Source organism: Myotis lucifugus, unplaced genomic scaffold (genome assembly GCF_000147115.1).
Source record: "Myotis lucifugus unplaced genomic scaffold, Myoluc2.0 scaffold_11, whole genome shotgun sequence".
Classification (NCBI taxonomy): Eukaryota; Metazoa; Chordata; class Mammalia; order Chiroptera; family Vespertilionidae; genus Myotis; species Myotis lucifugus.
The window spans coordinates 7628593-7647063 of record NW_005871059.1 but is presented as its reverse complement, the minus strand read 5'-3'; the positions used below and the strand labels follow the sequence as shown (position 1 = coordinate 7647063).

Genomic DNA, 18471 nt, shown 5'->3' with positions numbered 1-18471 from the left:
ATGGTTACTTGTATTTTACCTCTCCACAACTTCGTACTTTTAACCAGTTTTCTGTTTGTTTGGTTGGTTGGTTGGTTTGGTTGGTTAGTTGATTGGTTGATTAATTTGCCCATTTCCTATGATACCTGACTCTCTCCGGCTGCTCCTTCTCAGCCTCCTTGACAGGTGCTATTCGTCTACTGATTTCCTAATGCGTAAATCTTCATAGCAAACTTTCTTACACTGTCTCCCACCCACTTTCCACTTCTTGGCCAGATAGTTTGTTTTAAAATGCAAATCTGGTCATGTCAATCCTCCTACTTCAAACTCTTCAATAGCGGGGTCTTTTTTTCCAATTTGAGTTTTGTTTTTTCTTTCTTGGTAGACTTTTATTTTTCCTTATACAATGACGTATCCTTGGACTGTGATATTCTCACATGACAGTAGAAAAACAAGATGTGTAAGTCATCCTTAAAAGCTGAGAATTACATACAAAAATCTTACATAAATTAAAACAATGCATAAATTTACAGGTACAAATAAAATCATTTTGTAACTATAGTGAGTAATTTAGCCCCATGATGTCTTGCTTGAAAAACATTGGATAAGAAAGATAATGGAGTCTGAAGGCTAATGCTGTTTTCTAGCTCTGCAAGAAACTACAAGAAAGGAGTGGCAATTCATTCATAAATTCATGCCAGCCTCTGGAGAAATCCAGGAATTGTCATTAGTACTCTATTCAGATCTGATCAGGCCATGGAGGAGTGAACAGCTCACAAGAAACTGTCATTCAACCAAGGAGCCATCACATTAGACCAAGTCCCTTCCATAAGAACAATACCTTTAGTTTCCTTTTGTCACACAAAGTGCCCGACTAAATATATTAAACTTTAAATCAAAAGTATGTACAGAATTTTATAAAATGTGTTATAAAAAATAGTTAACTTGATTACAATGTGAAATGATGCTATTTGCCTGCCTATCAGACAAGGCGTCTTTTTTAAAAGGTGTATTCCAAATGGATGATTGTGACATAAGATGTCTACTTCTGCCAGGGTAAACTTGTCATGTGAACTAATTTGTACAGAAAGTGCAGTGCATCTGCCAGCGGTCCATTTGAAAGTATTGGCAGCAGTCAACAGACACTATCCTCTTACTAATCCACATTGGCTGTCAAGAGAGTAGCTAGACACCATACTTGTATTCGAAGCAGTGATCATCTTAATTTTCACCATGGTTGTTTCCAAGACTGTGACATCTCCTCGTTCTAAAGTCAGTAAAACCAGGATACTTGATAATACCACGAGACCAGATGATGCATATAGGTCCTTTCCAATATAAGCATCACATCTTATGGTTGAATCGGAAGCATCCTCATGAATGCCATGATTCCATGCCTAAGAAGGATGGCTAGGAAAAGCTTCTGGATCTAAGACCCTCTTTGAGAGCCTCGCCAGACATTAGGACTTCAGTTCTCCAGGGAGCATAGCTCCTGATTGACATTTGTGATAGGGTGGCACCATTTCTCAATTTCCTTCTCGGCTAAGATAGTGAAGCTCTGACATCTTTTTTCTCACAACCTTTAGCAATATTTTCCAAGATTTTCCAAGTCCTAGCTAGCTGAGTCCATAAATAAGATAACACACAGCAGGTGTAACCCTCATAGATGTGTAACCCAAGCCTTTTTACCCAGCTGTACATGACCAGAGGCACACAGGGACAGTGCGGCCAGAATAGCAGTATGTGTAACTGGGCCACTGAAGGTGTCAATCAGGACCTGTAACAAGTGGTCTCAAGGAGTTTCACAAAAAGAACATAGTGTTTCTCAGGAGCAACAGGAATCACTGCAGAAGATGTGATGTCTGATTCCCCATCTCACCCAGTAGGAATCTCACCACATTCAATAACATGACAGATACTTCTCTTGTTCTGGGTTCATCATCCATATGGGTCTTCTTTTGCCCCACACATACCATGACATCAGTTGTCTTGGCCAATGAATAAATGAGGACCACCAGGCACAGTTTTTATCGTCCCTAACAGAGACACCTTTGTTCATGCCTGAGCCAGTGTTGAGGGAAAGAACAGTGATTCTTGATTCTTCTTGATACTTTAATTTGCTGCATACACATTGATGGAGAAGAACTGGGAGTGAAGCAGTACAGCATCTGGAGAGCTTTTTATTGCTGCAATCCTAAGGTGGCCTCAAAGGCCCTGTATGATCTCATCCCTACCTCCCTGAAACACCTCATCTCCTGTCCTTGCCCACTGTAGCCACACTCGATTTCTCCATCCTCAGAAAAACCATGCTCCTTCTTGCCTCACAACACTCACATATGTTCTTCCCTCACCTGGCACTCTATTCCCAACTCAACCTCTTAACCTACCAAACGCCCCGCCACCTTGAATTTTTACCTTAAACATCACTTCTAAGAAACTTTCCCCTGATGAACAAAAACAGATACAGAGGCAGAGCAACATTGAACAGACTGTCAAACTACAGCGGGAAGGCCGGGGAGGGTTGGGGGGAGGGGAGGGTAAGAGATCAACTGAAGGACTTGTATGCATGCATATAAGCATAACCAATGGACACAAGACACTAGAGGGTAGGGGAGGCCAGGGGAAGGTCAAGGGGGGAAAAAGGGAGACATATGTAATACTCTTTGTAATACTTTAAGCAATAAAACAAAATTAAAAAAAAAAAGAAAGAAACTTTCCCTGATTTCCAGTCTAGTGTAGGTCTGTGCTGCATGGTTGTAATTTCATGGCACACAAAACCCATGGAAGTTAGCTCTGCTTCTTCCCCAGAACTTCACACAAACTTCTTATAGTTCTATGAACCTACCTTTATCTTTCTTACTGTTCTTTCTGTGTGAACCATTTTCTTCCAGGCCTCACCCCACTCGAAGTCTTATCTTGAGTCTCAGATCAGATATTACTTCCTCCAGGAAACCATTCCTGACACTCTGAGTTGGTGTTAGGTGCCCCTATCAAGCACTCCCATGCATCCCCCAGTCACCTCATCACAGCACTTATACCACTGCTCAGAAACCTCACCCTGCACCTCCACTGGGCTGTAAGCATGTGGGTGTGAACTACTATGATGTTCTCCATATTATTCTCAGTGCCTGAGACTGCCTGGTGTAATACTGGGCTCAGTAAACTTGAAAGGAAGGCAGAAAGGAAAGAAGGGAAATGGAAGGATGAAAGGAAGGAAGGAAACCATGAATTCATGGGGTCAAAGATGTTAAGAACTAGGGCAGGATAGTAGTTTAAATTTCATCCCAGCACAATTATGGTTGTGATTCCTCAGAGATTATTTTTACAACTTTAAAAATAAGTGAGAACTGGAGTGATTAATTTTTGTCAAAACCTATTTATTTGTATTCCTGAACAAACTCTCCATCAAAGTTAAAAATCTTTCAGACATATTAGCTTATTAATTCTCCCATTTTCTTTCTTTTTCACATTTGGTATTCCATTCTTAAATGAAGGCTTCTAGAACAAAACTGGAAAGTGGCAAGAGGCTATTCACTCAGGTGGAAACAGGTAGAGAAGACTAGAATACTAGCCAGGATTTCAAATATAACCTCGCATTAGACATAGTCTCTTAATTGACATTGGAGAGAGTGAAAGTACTTTTTCAAAAGGAAGAAAACCCCTAGTGATATGCACCCCCATTACTATTAATTTTGTTAACTCAATTTTTATTTCTTTTTGTTAACTCTAGTAAAATTTTGGCTATGCACACTCCCCAAAATTATTAAATTATGGAAAATCAGGATTTTAATAACATATCAAGTTAGTAAGGATATCAGCTGAACTTGACCAAATAAATTCTTCTTTAAAATATCCAGCTATATAAAATACAGCTACATTTAAAACATTGCATGCTCTAAACCTTTGGATGAATTTTCTTTGAGGAAAGCACTGTGTAGAGGAAGAAAAATCTGACACATACAAATTAAGTGAGTTTGATCTATTGAAATGTAGTAGGCAATGATCCAGATTTTTAGTTTGCTTTTAATAGTTTCTTTCCAAGTGTATGCATCTTTAAACTATGTGGCTTGTTTTTGTAAGAGACAAATCATGGGAGATGGCCTTAAATTGACTCTTGCTTTGCAATCCAAAATATAACTTAATGCAAGTTCCCCTGTGCTTATCTAATAATGAGGTTGGACAAGAATAATGCTGCCTTGGATTGCAATGTTCAAGGCATTCATTAAAGTTAATAATGAGTGCTCTTGCATAGAAGCTGTATGCCTAATGTTGATAAGCCCTTTGTTGTATGGGGTTTGCTTGCATTCAAGTAGCAAGAAGCTCACCACAAAGGCCATCAGGTAGTTTCCATGGTAGCAGTTCTTCCTTTGTTATTCCCATTTGTAACATAGACAGTATCCAAATACTCACTGTGTCACTGCTTAATGAAAAGAAATTGAATATTGGTAATGCCAATATAGTCAGGAAGCTGGTCTTTGGGTAGGACACTAAGGGAGGGCATGCTGTCTACTCAGGTTTTCTTTCAAACAGCTTTATACCTAGTGAGACTAGTGTCCCTTTGATCTTATCACATTATGTCCAATTAATGACCTTCAGTAGTCTCATATAATTGCTCCAGGGACAAATGGAACTAAGTGATGAATAGAATTATTTCATCAGTGCTGAATCTTACAAAAGACAGGCTTGTGATCATGTACTAGTAAGAGTATAGTATAAAACTATGGAAGGAAAAAAATCTACTTTTCAAGACATGAGGATAACATTGAGGAATGAAAATAGCTTTGAATTTTTGTTGTGTTCGTGTATGTGTTCATTTTTCCTAGTGACTCAACACCTGGATTTGCTCATTGTCTTTCTTGTCCAAAATAAATACATTCTGATAAGTGTCACTTCCCCTTGGTTGTGAGTTGATTCTTTGAGCTTTATTATGTGGCCTGCCTTGTTCTAACAGAGATCGCCAGAGAAGTCAACGGTGCTCAGTCATTCAAATAAAGAGAACAATTTATTTACCAAGGCTTAGCATCTGTTCTTCTGTTCAGTCCTGCCAAAAGCATTGTTTCTGCCACTTAGAAGAGAGTAAAAACTGTAACTCTTAATTTAATTTACTTTTCTCTTTACCACAGGCTAGGAGATCTGAAAATATTTATGAAGTGGTAGGATGTTAGTGCTTCAGGTTTAGCTGCTTCAATTTGTAAATTTCCCCAGGGCATTGTATGACTTGCCCTCGTATCTCCATTACATACCTGCATGCATGTAGGTATGTCAAATTCCCACCAAATATTACACATATTTTTAAATACTTTAAAAAGAAAACTTATATGAGGTGGAGAACATAAATTAATAAGGAACTGGATATGAATTGGGACAGTAAGGCATAAATGAACAGGACCCGGGATTAAGATGGAAGACATTTAAAGTGTGAAGCTGTTGGAAAGGAACCATTCACCTTTCAGGTGGGGTGGATGATAAGGGGAATGTGAGCTTTCCCAATGGACAGACAAGAATGGGATCAGGGCAAGGATAGAAACTCAAGGCCAGCAGGACTAGAAACTCAAGGCAGGGGGACTTGCTCCTCAAGTATAGGGGACACTGTGGAGAACTATGAGTGGGAAGGAGTGGAGGCAGAGCTCCAGGAGCCAGCCTGATAGAATCCTGCTCCACTTCCAGAAACGGAATAGTGAGCCAGACCCTCTTCCGGAAGAAGGAAGGCCATCAGTTGTTTCTGCAGTGTGCAAAGCACCACTGCTTTCCCATTTTAAAAATTAGCAAAAACCAACATTTTTGCCTCTGTTTAGTGGATATAAAATTTAAAAAATTACCCTGCATTTTGAATGTAGTCACCAGTGTTGAGGTAGAAATACTCTCTACTTTTTGTTCTAAACCATCTTCTTTCTGTACTTACCTTTATTCACTGATTTATTTGTACTGCAAATATATACAGTAATTACTCTGTATTGGTTGTGCTAGCTGATAGAGACTCAAAGATAAATGAAACCAATGATGAAAAGCCAAGAAAAACCTTTGTGTTTCTGGCATGGAGAGTATAAAAGTAACCATTTTGAAATACACCCAGAGCATTCTCAACAATAGAGGCGTTCTTTAAAGGAGAAAAGACTTTACCAGAGCCTTATAGACCCAAAGGAAGGGCAATGACCCAACCCTAGCCCCCTCTAGCTTTCCTTGCTCACAAACCAGGAACACAGGCCCACTAAAAGACTCAGATTTAACCATATTATTATAGAGCACATCCCCATCCCACACTTACCACCACATCAACAGGGCTCCAACATAAAAGTGGATTACAACTGAAAGAGTTACAAGATGCAAACTCTATTTAACAAGGAGTTCTTAAGGGAACTCAAAGACAAAGGGGAGAGAAAAACAAGGAAACTAAAGGAACTCGATGCTTCTGGCACCTGTGGCTATTGCAAACAGTAAGCATAGCCAAGTACAAGGCAGAGTAACACACTAAAGTTCTGTTTCTCTCAATTTCTAATTCCAGAGATATCAGGCCTGACTTTCAACAACAAAATTACAAAGCATGATACTTGTCTCTTTATACTCTTGAGTATAGAGTATAAAGAGACAAGTATCAGAACCAGATATAGCACAGGTTTTGAAATTATTAAATAAGAAATTTAAAATAACTATGATTGTTATGTTAGGGGCTCTTGTGGTAAAAGTAAACAGCATGTAAAAACAGGACTATTATAATCAGGAAGTTAGAAACTCTAAAAACAAATTTTAAAAAAAGGCTACAAATCAAAACACTAACAGAAATAAAGAATGCCTTTGATAGGGTCACCAGTAGACTGGACACAGCCACGGACTGAATCAGTGAGCTTAGCAGTATTCAAAGGAACTTCTCAGACTGAACAGCAAGAGGGAAAAAAATGAAAAAGATGGAACAGAATATCCAAGAACTGTGGAGCAAGATTAAAAGGTGTAACATACACGAAATTGGAATACCAGAGGAGAAGAGAAAACAGAGCAGAAGAAATACTTGAAGTAATAATGGCCAAGAATTTTCCAAAATTGATGACACCAAACCACAGCTCCAGAGTTAGGAAGTTCAGAGCATATCCAGCAGGATAAGTGCCAAAAAATGTACAAATGTCATATTCAAACTGCAGAATACCAAAGACAATATCTTGAGAGAAGCCAGCGGGGTGGGGTGGGATGGGGGGAGGTGAAGGGAGGGGAACACTATTTACTTATAGAAGATATTTGAAAGTGAATTTAGATTTATTGTAAATTCGTATTGCAACTCTAGGGAAACACTATAAAAGTTTGTATTAAGAAGTATAATTGATATTTTTAAGAGAGAAGAGAAAATGGGAAGCATGAAAATACTTAATTAAAACCAGAGAAAATATAAAAGAGGGGAAAGAAAAAAACAAAAACAAGTGCAATCAATAAAAAATACAAACAGGGTAGTAATCAATCTACTTTGTCAATAATCACTTTAAATGTGAATTGTCTAAATACAGCAATTAAAAGGCAAAGATTATCATGGTATATTTAAAAAACAATACCGAATATGTGTTGCCTTCAAGAATGTCACTTTAAATATTAAGACATAGATAGGCTGAGTAAAGGGATAGAGAAAGATATAACATGCTAATACTAATAAAACTAAAGCTGGTATAGCTAGATTTATTTCAAACAATGCACATTTCAGAACAAATAAAATCATGGCAAACTGGATAGTTTCTCTTTAAGATTGGGAACAAGGCAAAGATGTCCCCTCTCACCATTCCTATTTAATATTGTATAAGAATTCCTAGTTAGTGCAATCAGACAAGCAAAGAAAGTAAAAGGTATATATATAAATTAAGAGGAAAGAATAAAACTGTCTTTGTTCACAGCTGAAATGTAGTCAACCCCAGAGAATTTACAAAAACAATCCTGGAATTAATTAGTCACTGTATACAAGGTTAATATGCAAAAATCAATTGCTTTGCTATATATTAGCAATAAACAAATTGTATTTGTAATTAGAAACAATACCATTTACAATAGCACCAAAAAATGAAATACTTATATATAAATCTAACAAAATATGTACAAGGTCTACATGCAAAAACTATAAACTGATGAAAGAAATAATATGTAAGTAAGTGAATAGACAGTCTATGTTCATGGATAGAAAGACCCAATATTGTTAGGATGTCACTTCTTACCAGCTTGATCTATGAATTTCATACAAGCCTAATCAAAATCTCTGCAAACTATTTTGTGGATATTGGCAAACTGATTCTAAAACTTATGCTGAAAGGCAAAAGACCCAGAATACCCAACTCAACATTGAAGAAGAAGAGAAAATTGAAGAACTGACACTACCTGACTTCAAGACTTACTATAAAGCTCCAGTAATCAAGACACTGTGGTCTTGGCAAAAGAATAGATACAAAGATCAATGGAACAGAATAGAGAGCCCAAAAATAGATTCACATAAATATAATCAACTAATATTTAACTAAGGAGGAAAGGTAATAAAATGAAGAAGGGTATCTTTTCAACAAATGATGCTGGAACAATTAGAAATCTATATGAAAAAAACTGAATTGAGACGCAAAATTTACACCTTTCACAAAAAGTAACTTAAAATACATTACAAATCTAAATGTAAAACTCAGTACTATGAACTTCCAGAAGAAAACACAAGAAATTTGGGTTTGGCAGAGCTTTTAGATACAACACAAAAAGCATAAGAACAAAAATACTGAAAACTACCTTGGACCCCAAAATATCATCTAAATGTATTTGGTGGATAAAAGGGGGAAAAGAGGGGAGAGAACGTAACATCTTTCATATTAGAAAATCTTAAGATAATATCTAAAAATGATGAATCAAGAAATAGCAATATATGGCACTAGTCCATTTGGCTCAGTGGATAGAGCGTCAACCTGTGGACCCAAAGGTCCTGGGTTTGATTCCAGTCAACGGCACATACCTGGGTTGCAGGCTCCTCCCTGGCCCAGGCCCTGGTTGGTCACATGCAGGAGGCAACCAATCAATGTGTTTCTCTCACATCTATGTTTCTCTCTGTCTTTCCCTCTCTCTTCCACTCTCTCTAAAAATCAATGGAAAAATATCCTCAGTGAGGGAGAGAGAGAGAGAGAGAGAGAGAGAGAGAGAGAGAGAGAGAATATATGTCTACTTTTAAGAAATATGGGTGTAAAAGCGAGAAGAAACAGCTGAAATTGTTGAAGGTGGCTTCCCCTGGAGAGCAGGACAAGGCATGGGAAAGAGAGCAAGAGCTGCAGTTGGGTGGGACAGGAGTTTCTGGGGATTTTTTATGAGCTTTCTAGAACTTTAAATGGTTTGATTCTGATAAAAATTAAGATGATATTTAAAAAACAAACATTACAACTCAACTTGGAAAAAAAAGTAATTGACTCAAACATTCCTCCCTTGCATCAGTCAGGGCATAACAATAGTGTGTCAGCTAATGTCTGTATTACTGTTAGACTGGGAACCCTGTCCGCAGGGACCACATCCACTTTATATGCTGCTACATTCATGGTTTGACACATTTTAGGCACTGATATACTTTTGTTGAATGAAAAAATAAAAGAAACATTCATCAGTTGTGGAAGCAGCACACAGAGGACAGTAGTGACAAATAATACAGAGACGCTGAGCACTGCCACAAAGCAGGAGCTCAAGAAATGTCTGGAAAGTTTGCTATTTATTAAAGACGGTTGGCGATTAGAGAGAGAAAGATCGGTAGTCCAAGGAGGTTGCAGGATCAAGGAAGATGTCATCATGGCAGGGATAACCAGAACATTGTTTGTAATCCTAAAAATAAGAGTCTGCTAGAAGAAAGAGAAGCACAAAATGTGCTAAAGAAACACTACAGATCATTTCTGAAAAATATGGAAATTATGATTTCTGTTGTGGGATTTAGGATGTTCCTCCCCACCACACCCTCCTTCCAAAAGTAGAAGAATGAACGCATGGGTTTCTCACCACCAAAGCCAGCCCTGATAAATTGCTTGGGCCATTAGTCCCCCGCTGACTACACTCTCCACTCCCCTTCAGAAAGAACACATGTTCCCTACAATGTTCAGTGTGTCAACTGGATGTTTGGCACCTACTCGTATATGCTTTGAGAAGGTCCAAATGATTAAAGTTAAGCAAGACCGGTATGAATTTTATTAAGAGAAATGCAAACTGAATCCTCTCCAGGGAAACATCACCATAAGACCAGGTAGGCTGTAGAAAGTGGGACTCAAAGGAAACAAATCATTTAAAACCAGTTTAGGCATGTGCCTCCAGGACATGTGTTGGAGGAAAATATTCTGAAGCAAATTATTGGCCTGCGTGTGTGGATAAATTACTCTGATATTTATGATTGAGAATCAGGAAGAAAACACATTCCCTCATTACCTCACTACAGGAATTCAGTTTGGGAGGCACGCACAATTTGCCTCTTTCCCCAGGGATGGGTGGAGAGACTTGTAACCTTGAAAACATTTTCGTGTGTGAGAAGTACAGAAAAATATTATATATTTCTGCACTAGGAACAGCGGTGGAAAGGTGTTTTACTTGTTTTGTTTGCTTGTATGTGTGTGTGTGTGTGTGTGTGTGTGTGTGTGTGTGTGTGTTTAATCTAACCTAAATTGATGGTGCTAAGCACTTTACATTAATGGATGAATACAACTTTAAGATAGGCAGTTCATACCCCTTTATAAAAGGGGAAACTGAGCTTCAAGAAGTTAAATAATGTCCAAGGTGCTACTAAGTGGATGAACTGGAAGTTGATCCAAAGTATAGATGACACAACTACATAGACGTAATTTGTGGGGCCCAGGTCAAAATAAACATGTGGAGCTCCTTGTTAAAAAATTATTAAGAATTGCAAGACGGTGACAGCCGAGCATTAAACTAAGTGTGGGGCCCTTCTGAGCACAGGGCCACAAGTGACTGCCTGGAGTGCACACCCATAAAGCCAGCCTGATGGATAGACACATCCCAGGCTCTGTAAATTTGGATCAGCTTCAATGAGAAAATTAGGAAGACTTTGATCAATCTTAAATTATGATTATGTCTTAAAAGGTTGCCTTGAGGAATACTCCATTAAACCATAGTAAGTGAAGGATCACATAATTCTCTCTGTAACTTCTAATTCAGTCTGTAATTGAGCTAGAGGATATTTCCACACTGCTTCCGGTGGGACCTCTCCATTTGTATTTGCCTGTGAGTTGATGCATTAATTCTCTAGCACTATCACACACACATCACCCAGAGGAGTTTTCTGAGTGCTGTTTCCACCTAGGCAGACATCCTTTATCATATTCCCTGGGACCTACAGTCTTTGCAGCAGAAACGTTGGTAGCCCCTCTGCACCATAATCTCCTCAAGGGCACGCCTTTGCATCCCCACTGTTGCTTGCCCCACTGTTGGCACAAAGTAGGGGCTCAAGAAATGTCTGTTGAACAAATGAATGAGTACCTGAATTCCATAAAGCTCCAACAGAATTCTAGGTTTTCAAAAATGTAACAGGAACCAGTCTTCATGCAATTAGTACTCAGAAAATGGTCCAAGGGGCCTATAGAATGGCCCTAAAATGGGTGGATTAGATCTAAAGAGAGGACCAGCTCTAAAATCAGCATTTGAGCCAAAAGCCAAATGCTCTTGAAAAGTCCTTCAGAAGCATCAGGTTGGAGGTGCCATGGAAGGCACACGGAGACCCACTGGATGAGAAGCTGATGCACGTTCCTTATCTCACTCTACCCTAAGGCACATGCTCGTTGCCTGCCAAGGAGCGTAGTAAATTCCAGTAGGCTAAATGCATAAATGATGTTATTATTTCATAAGAGGTAAGTCAGTGCCTTCTCTGAAGGAAGTGTTTATTACTTTACCCCTGCAGCCCTACAGTGGTTTTCCTCTCCTCTGAGGAAAATTTAAAATCTGATCCCTGAGTTTTATAGGAGGCTCAGTCCTGTATTAAAACTTCACCAAAACTGACTTATCTTGCATCTTGCAACATTTCTGTATTTCACACATTTTCCATAATGAGCATGAATTACTTTTAGAGTCAGTGGGGGGAAAGAGAAATTTACATAGAGATTTTATATTTTATACTTAGGTTATTTTTGGTTCTGAGCCCATTAAAAGCCATCCAGAGCCCTGTTCCTACCCATCATATCCTAGTCTTCAGAGCATTAGAGGAGCCTGGCATACAAGCCAGGAGTTGTGCTGCTGAAGTACATACCCCTGTACTGAACCTACTGAACCTCCTTGGGCTTCAGTGTCCTCATCTATAAGATGGTACGACTCTAATACCTTCCCCAAAGCATTGCTCATGAAATATTTACAACAGTGCCTGTCACTAAGAATTCAGTATCACTAGCTATTAGCTGTTACTGCATTGAATCTGTGTTCTTTGTGTCTTCTGACCTAATGGCCTAGCTGCCAAATAGCCTCGCTCCTTACCAAAATGTGATGATAAAAGCAAGTTTAAAATCTTCTTTAAAATAAACTAATCTGTCTGGCCAGCATAGCTCAGTGGTTGAGCCTCGACCTATGAACAAGGAGGACACGGTTTGATTCCCAGTCAGGGCACATGCCTGAGTTGTAGGCTCCGTCCCCAGTAGGGGGCCTGCAGGAGGCAGCCAATCGATGATTCTCTCTCATCATTGATATTTCTATGTCCCTCTCCCTCTTCCTTCCTCTCTGAAATTAACAAAAAAAATATATTTTAAAATAAAATAATCTTGAGAACTGACAGGTCATCAGTAGTAAAATGGGTATGTGTGTCTATCTAGGATATATAAGGGTGACAGAGCCAGAAAAGGGAGGGATGCTATGTCTCCTTCACTACAGCTCCTTGAGGGCTCCAGGGACCTCCACAACTTGTGAACTGTGTGATGGGATGACATTTGGCCATACGGTGTAAAGAGCTACGGAGCTTGACCAGGTCAATTTGTCTTTACTTAACTATTTATCATTTATATCCATTCAGCATCCAAAGTAGATTTGTATGATACATATAACACTTGAAATCAGAACAAATATATTTGTATGTGCAAAGTTTGTTTTCTAATTATTCTCAGTTCTCAATGTTACAGTGTTAATAAATGTGGTCTACTCTACCCTTGAACCACTTGTTCATTGGCATAAGACGCCACATTTTTCTGTCTTCCTTCCATGTCACTAGCCCATGTTTTTTTGTTTCCTTTTAAGCCTCATCCTCCTCAAACTATCCCTTAAATCTTGATTTTTTTAGGGCTCCCTCATGGACTCACTTTCTTCATTCCTTATATTCTACCTGGATGATTTCAATCTGTTTTGGTGGCTTTAGCTACCAACTTTTTTCCAACACACCCAATATATATTGCCACAGTAGTTCTTTTTTCTACAGTTCAAACCCAGGTAACTGCCTTCAGAATATCTCCCCTTGGATATCTTACAGATACCTCAAACCCAACATGTCCAAACTGAACTCGTCATCCCCTCAAACCAGCTGCCTTACAGCATTCCCTGTCTCAGGAAATGGCAGCATTCCCCACCCACTTAATCAAGCTAGGAATCTATGATTAATCCTTAACTCATCTCAGTTCCCTAGCTGCCTAAGTCCAATCAGTCACTAAGTTCTAATTCTATTTCCAAAATCAGTGCCTTTCAAATGTATTTTACTGTGAATAAAAAAAATATATAAAACTTCTCTGGCAACATGACCCAGACAGCATGCAGGTGCATGTGTGTGTACACACACATACACACAAGTGAAACAGAAATCTCACAAAACCATTTTATCATCATTATATTCAAGTCCTTCTGATATTTTTTATTATTTTCTTCTATTTTTTCTTACTATTCTTACTTTTCTTACTATTATTACTTTTTTATATTCTTACTTTTTTTAAGTGCTAGTAACCTGTGGGTTACTGGCCAATGTTTAACAGCCAGCTTTTCTGGAAGTGAAGGAAGGAGAACCCAAGCACAGCATTTGACAGCCCTTGGTGTAAGAACTCCCACTGTGGCTGAATTTAAGCTGCCAACCAACCAGCTTGCAACCATCCTTCCTAGAGATCCAGTAACCCACTCTCCTGACCATGTGATCTGTTTCACATTTATTCAGTACCCCTCAAAGACTTCCTGATGTCCATACCAGGATAGAGACTGCAGTTCTTACCATGTTTTAAAAAGTCACCCACAGTGGAGTGTCTGCCTGACCCTCATGCCCTCTCTCCCTTGACCTCAACAAAATGTTTTCTTCTTGAATATCTGGGAGCTCTCCCTTGTTTTCAGGTCTTTTGACATACAATTCCATTTGGCTAGAAAGTTCTTGTCTCCCATCTTTGTTCAATTAACTTTTACTCCTATCACAGCTTAAACGTAACTTGATTCATTTATTCTTTCTCCTACTATGTGACAGGCATTGTGGTAAGTATTGAAAATACAATAAGATATTTAGATACTATAAAGGGGGAGAAATATTATTCAAGTAAATATGTCATTCAAATTTAAGTACTAATAAAAAGAATAGCTTTAATATAAAAGAGATTTATGGTTCTGAAAGAGTTTGTAAAATCTGATCTAATATAATAGGTCAGAGAAAATTTTCTAACTGATGACTGGTTCGTTATAGTTGAACTAAGATATAAAGGAGAACTATAATTTAATGAGTCTAAAGGTAAGGTAACTAACAGCATAGACAGAAAAAAAAATGGAGCAAGTGAAAATCCACATGGCAGGAAGGAACATGGCAAAATCAAGAAACCAAATGAAAGCCAGTGTAACAAAAGCAAGGTATGATATGGGGGAGGGGGGGCGGGGGTGAAACAGGCAGAAGCCATTCTATGAAGGGCACTCTAGACTTTGTTAAAAATGTGGGTCTTTAACAAAAAAGCAATGGGAGGCCATTGACATGTTTGAGGCAGGGACATAATGTGTTCAGATTTCTGGTTTTAAAACTCTGGCAGATGTGAGGATGAATGGGAAGGAGACAAAAGTAGATATGAAGACAGATTAGAAACCATGACAGTACTCTAGACAGAGATGGATGATTGTAATACAAGTTATGATACTGGTGATGGAGATGGTAAACAATAAACATATTGGAGAGATGTGTGAGGTAACCTTGACAAGACAAAGTTAGGGATTGAAAATGTGTGATGAAAGAGAGGGAAATAACAAGATGACTCTTGGGTTTGGGTTGCAAAACTGAATGGAGGTAGTACCATTCAGAAATAAAGAATAAGGAACAACAGAGGAGGACCAGGTTTGAGGAAAAGAAGCATGACATTGGCTGCAGATATATCAAGACAAGGGTATCTTTATGATGTGCAAAATGAGACGTGATGATGATTGTTGGAACAGAGGAGGGATCTGGATGGGGACATAAATTTTTGAAATTTATGTGAATAGGTAGTAGACATGAAGCAGTGCCATGAAAAAGCTCATCAACTGAGAATGCATACTATAAGAAGGTTTTAAAACCAAACCTAAGGAAATTCAGCATTTAATGGTTTGGTAGTGAAGGGTGAACTTACAAAAAGATCCAAGGAGAACAGCGCCAGAGGTAGGAAGAAAACCGGAGAACCTGATGACAGAGAGCCAGTGTGTTTTTTGTTTTGGGGGTGTTTTGTTGTTGTTGTTGTTAATCCTCACCCAAGGATATTTTTCCATTGGTTTTTAGAAACAGTAGAAGAGAGAGGGAAAGACAGAAAGAAACATCCATGTGAGAGAGACACATCAATTGGTTGCCTCCTGCACTGGCCCCAACCCCAGGGTCTGGGCCAGGGAGGAGCCTGAAACCAAGGTACATGCCCTTGTCTGGAATTGAACCAAAGACACTTTGGTCCACTGGCTGACACTGGAGAAGTTTGCTTTTGAAGAGAAAGAGAGATAGAGAGCAGTATTTGTGAAGTTGATGGGAAATTTTTTGTTGTGCTTTACTGAAATATGTGCTTTACATATTTATCAGTTATGAAAAAAATGATTTGAAAGGAAATTGAGTACATAAGAGAAAGAAACACTGATGGTAAGTGCAAGGTTCCCCCAAAAAGCAGGAAATTATCTCTGAGCATCCAGGACATCCTACTCTTAAACTTTTCTTAATTCTGACTACACTAGTTATTTCCTTTTTAATATCTGTATTCCTCATTAGACAGTACTGCATGAGGACAAAAATCACCTTTGTCTCATTTACTTCTGTATGCCTAGTGTGTATCACAGCACTCAGATAGGAGGCATTAATAAATGTCAATTTTAATTGCTCGTTAAAGTGAATGACACTGGAGCTACATTTAATAAAATAGACCATCCCAGAAGTCTTGTGATACTATAACATGTGCATATGCATGTATGCACACACACACACAAACACGCACAATGGTTATCATTTTTTTAGGCTAAAATTAAAACTGGTATCATTATATTAAGCAGAAGCTATTTGGGTATTAAGACAAACTGGCCTTAGATTGAGATAGAAATTGAAAGTCAACCAAGAACCAAGAAGTCTCCAGAAATAGATGAGCAAGTCCATGAGTCATTTTTGTGCAGAAAATTGAGCCTTGATTATATCAAGGAAACAAATGGTGAAAGCACATCCTGTTGGGACATGTGGATGCATCATTCACACCAATCCAGGTGAAACCCCACATAACAGGACTTCTGCATCTGAGATGGCTTGATGACCTAGTAAGTCAAGAAAACTTTTTAAAAAGAAAACCTTCATCGTTCCCTAGCCGATTTGGCTCAGTGGATAGAGCGTTGGCCTGCAGACTGAAGGGTTCCAGGCTCAATTCCAGTCAAGGGCATCTGCCTGGGTTGTGGCCTCGATCCCCAGTAGGGGGCATGCAGGAGGCAGCCGATCAATGATTCTCTCTCATCATTGATGTTTTATCTCCCTCTCCCTTCCTCTCTGAAATCAATAAAAATATATATTTTTTTAAAAAAATAGATGGGATGTAGTTATGTAAAGAAGAGATTAAGAAGATTGAAGATTGTACAACAGTACTTAGACAAACAACAGTTTCAAATCCCTGACTAGAACCCTTCAAGAGTCAGAAAAGACAAGGAGGAACTGCGGAACTGCCAGATTGGAGGAGAGTAAGGAGTCGTGACCACCAAATGCAGCAGATAAAGGACATTAATGGGAAAACAGAAATTCCAAATAAAATCTGTCATTCAGCTAGTAGTATTGTGTACCAAGGTTCACTGCTTCGTTTTACCATGGTGATACAAGATGTTACCATGCAGGGAAGTTGAGCAAAGGGCATACTGGAGCTCTCTATACCATATTTGCTACTCTTCTGTCAGTTTAAAATTAGTTCTGCGTGAAAAAAAAAATAAAAGAAAATAAATTACAACAGTGTTTCCAGTAGTTCCTGAGTCTCGGAAGCAAAGCTGTGACTGGCATTGCTGAAGCATGGTTGGAATGGGGGAAGGGGTCCTGTTGGTAATATCAGCAACTTTGAAATCTGACATGAGAATAAGTCCTGTCTATGTCTCCATTGCAATTCCATTGCAGGGTGTGTTGGGTGCATCACGTAACCGGGATGTGGGCGTACCCTTTCCTGGAACACATTGGCCCGGGAGCCAGAATCATCTTCTTTGGGTCTACAACCATCTTTATGAACTTTTTGTACCTGCTGGGAGAAGCCCTGAACAGCTATATCTGGGATACACAGAGAAGTAAGTATTGTTTAGGGGAGCATAAAACAAGAGAATTTCAGTCTTGAAAAGTGTGCACAGAGACCGAAGGAAAATTCTGCTGTAGCATGGGATCACTTAGGAAGAGTTACTTTTTTGTAATAACAATGTTAATTTAAGAGCTCCTGGCATTTACCTGAAAGGTTCATTACTCACTTTGTCTTATTAGCTAGTAAAATATCTAAATCTAAGAGAAAAGCACATCTATAAATTTTATAGTGAAAAATGTAGTGTTAACAGGAAAAAATTTAGGGAGTTCACTCTGATTAATAAGTACTGCCTTAGCTAAAGGAGCCCCAACGAAATAGATAAATTATTAAATGTAACGGGTCTCGATGGAAGCCACCCAGATCTCCACTTGTCACATCATCCTTCCCATGGGGGCAGTAGCCTCAGAGACATCTCACCACCATTCTGCTAGACATCGAGCAGCACAGAAGGCCCAGGCCACATGATTCACCAGTGACTGTCATGTTCAAGGGCAAAGTAGTCTGGGCACTAAAGGGTAACACTTCATTGCTGCAAAAAGTTTTTTAACCTACGATTTGATTTGTCTTTTGTTTCTATTTATAGCAGGGCCTCCATCTTGGCAAGGCACGTAATCTTACCCAAGCTGTGCAAAACCTGTCCACAGTGTATGTAAAATAACATAAGAATGGGACGGTGAAAAAAGCAGCAACACGGATATGTTGTGACTTGAGCCCTCATGATAATCCATCCAAAGACAAGATGACTTGGGGATTTTAGAGAGCTCTGGGCATCTCCTCTGAAATAATCACAACATTTTAGGCCTCGCCAGAAACTGATCTATGTTCCGCAGTC

The 18471-nt window shown here is 38.9% G+C and overlaps 1 protein-coding gene across 1 annotated transcript in view; it reads left to right on the top strand.

Moving 5' to 3' along the window:
• AIG1 (androgen induced 1) overlaps positions 1-18471 on the top strand; it is a 145908-nt gene that overhangs the window by 120563 nt on the left and 6874 nt on the right. The window contains exon 5 of the mRNA XM_023750097.1: positions 17468-17631. Coding sequence (XP_023605865.1) covers positions 17468-17631 — 164 coding nt within the window. The remainder of the gene's footprint in view (positions 1-17467; positions 17632-18471) is intronic.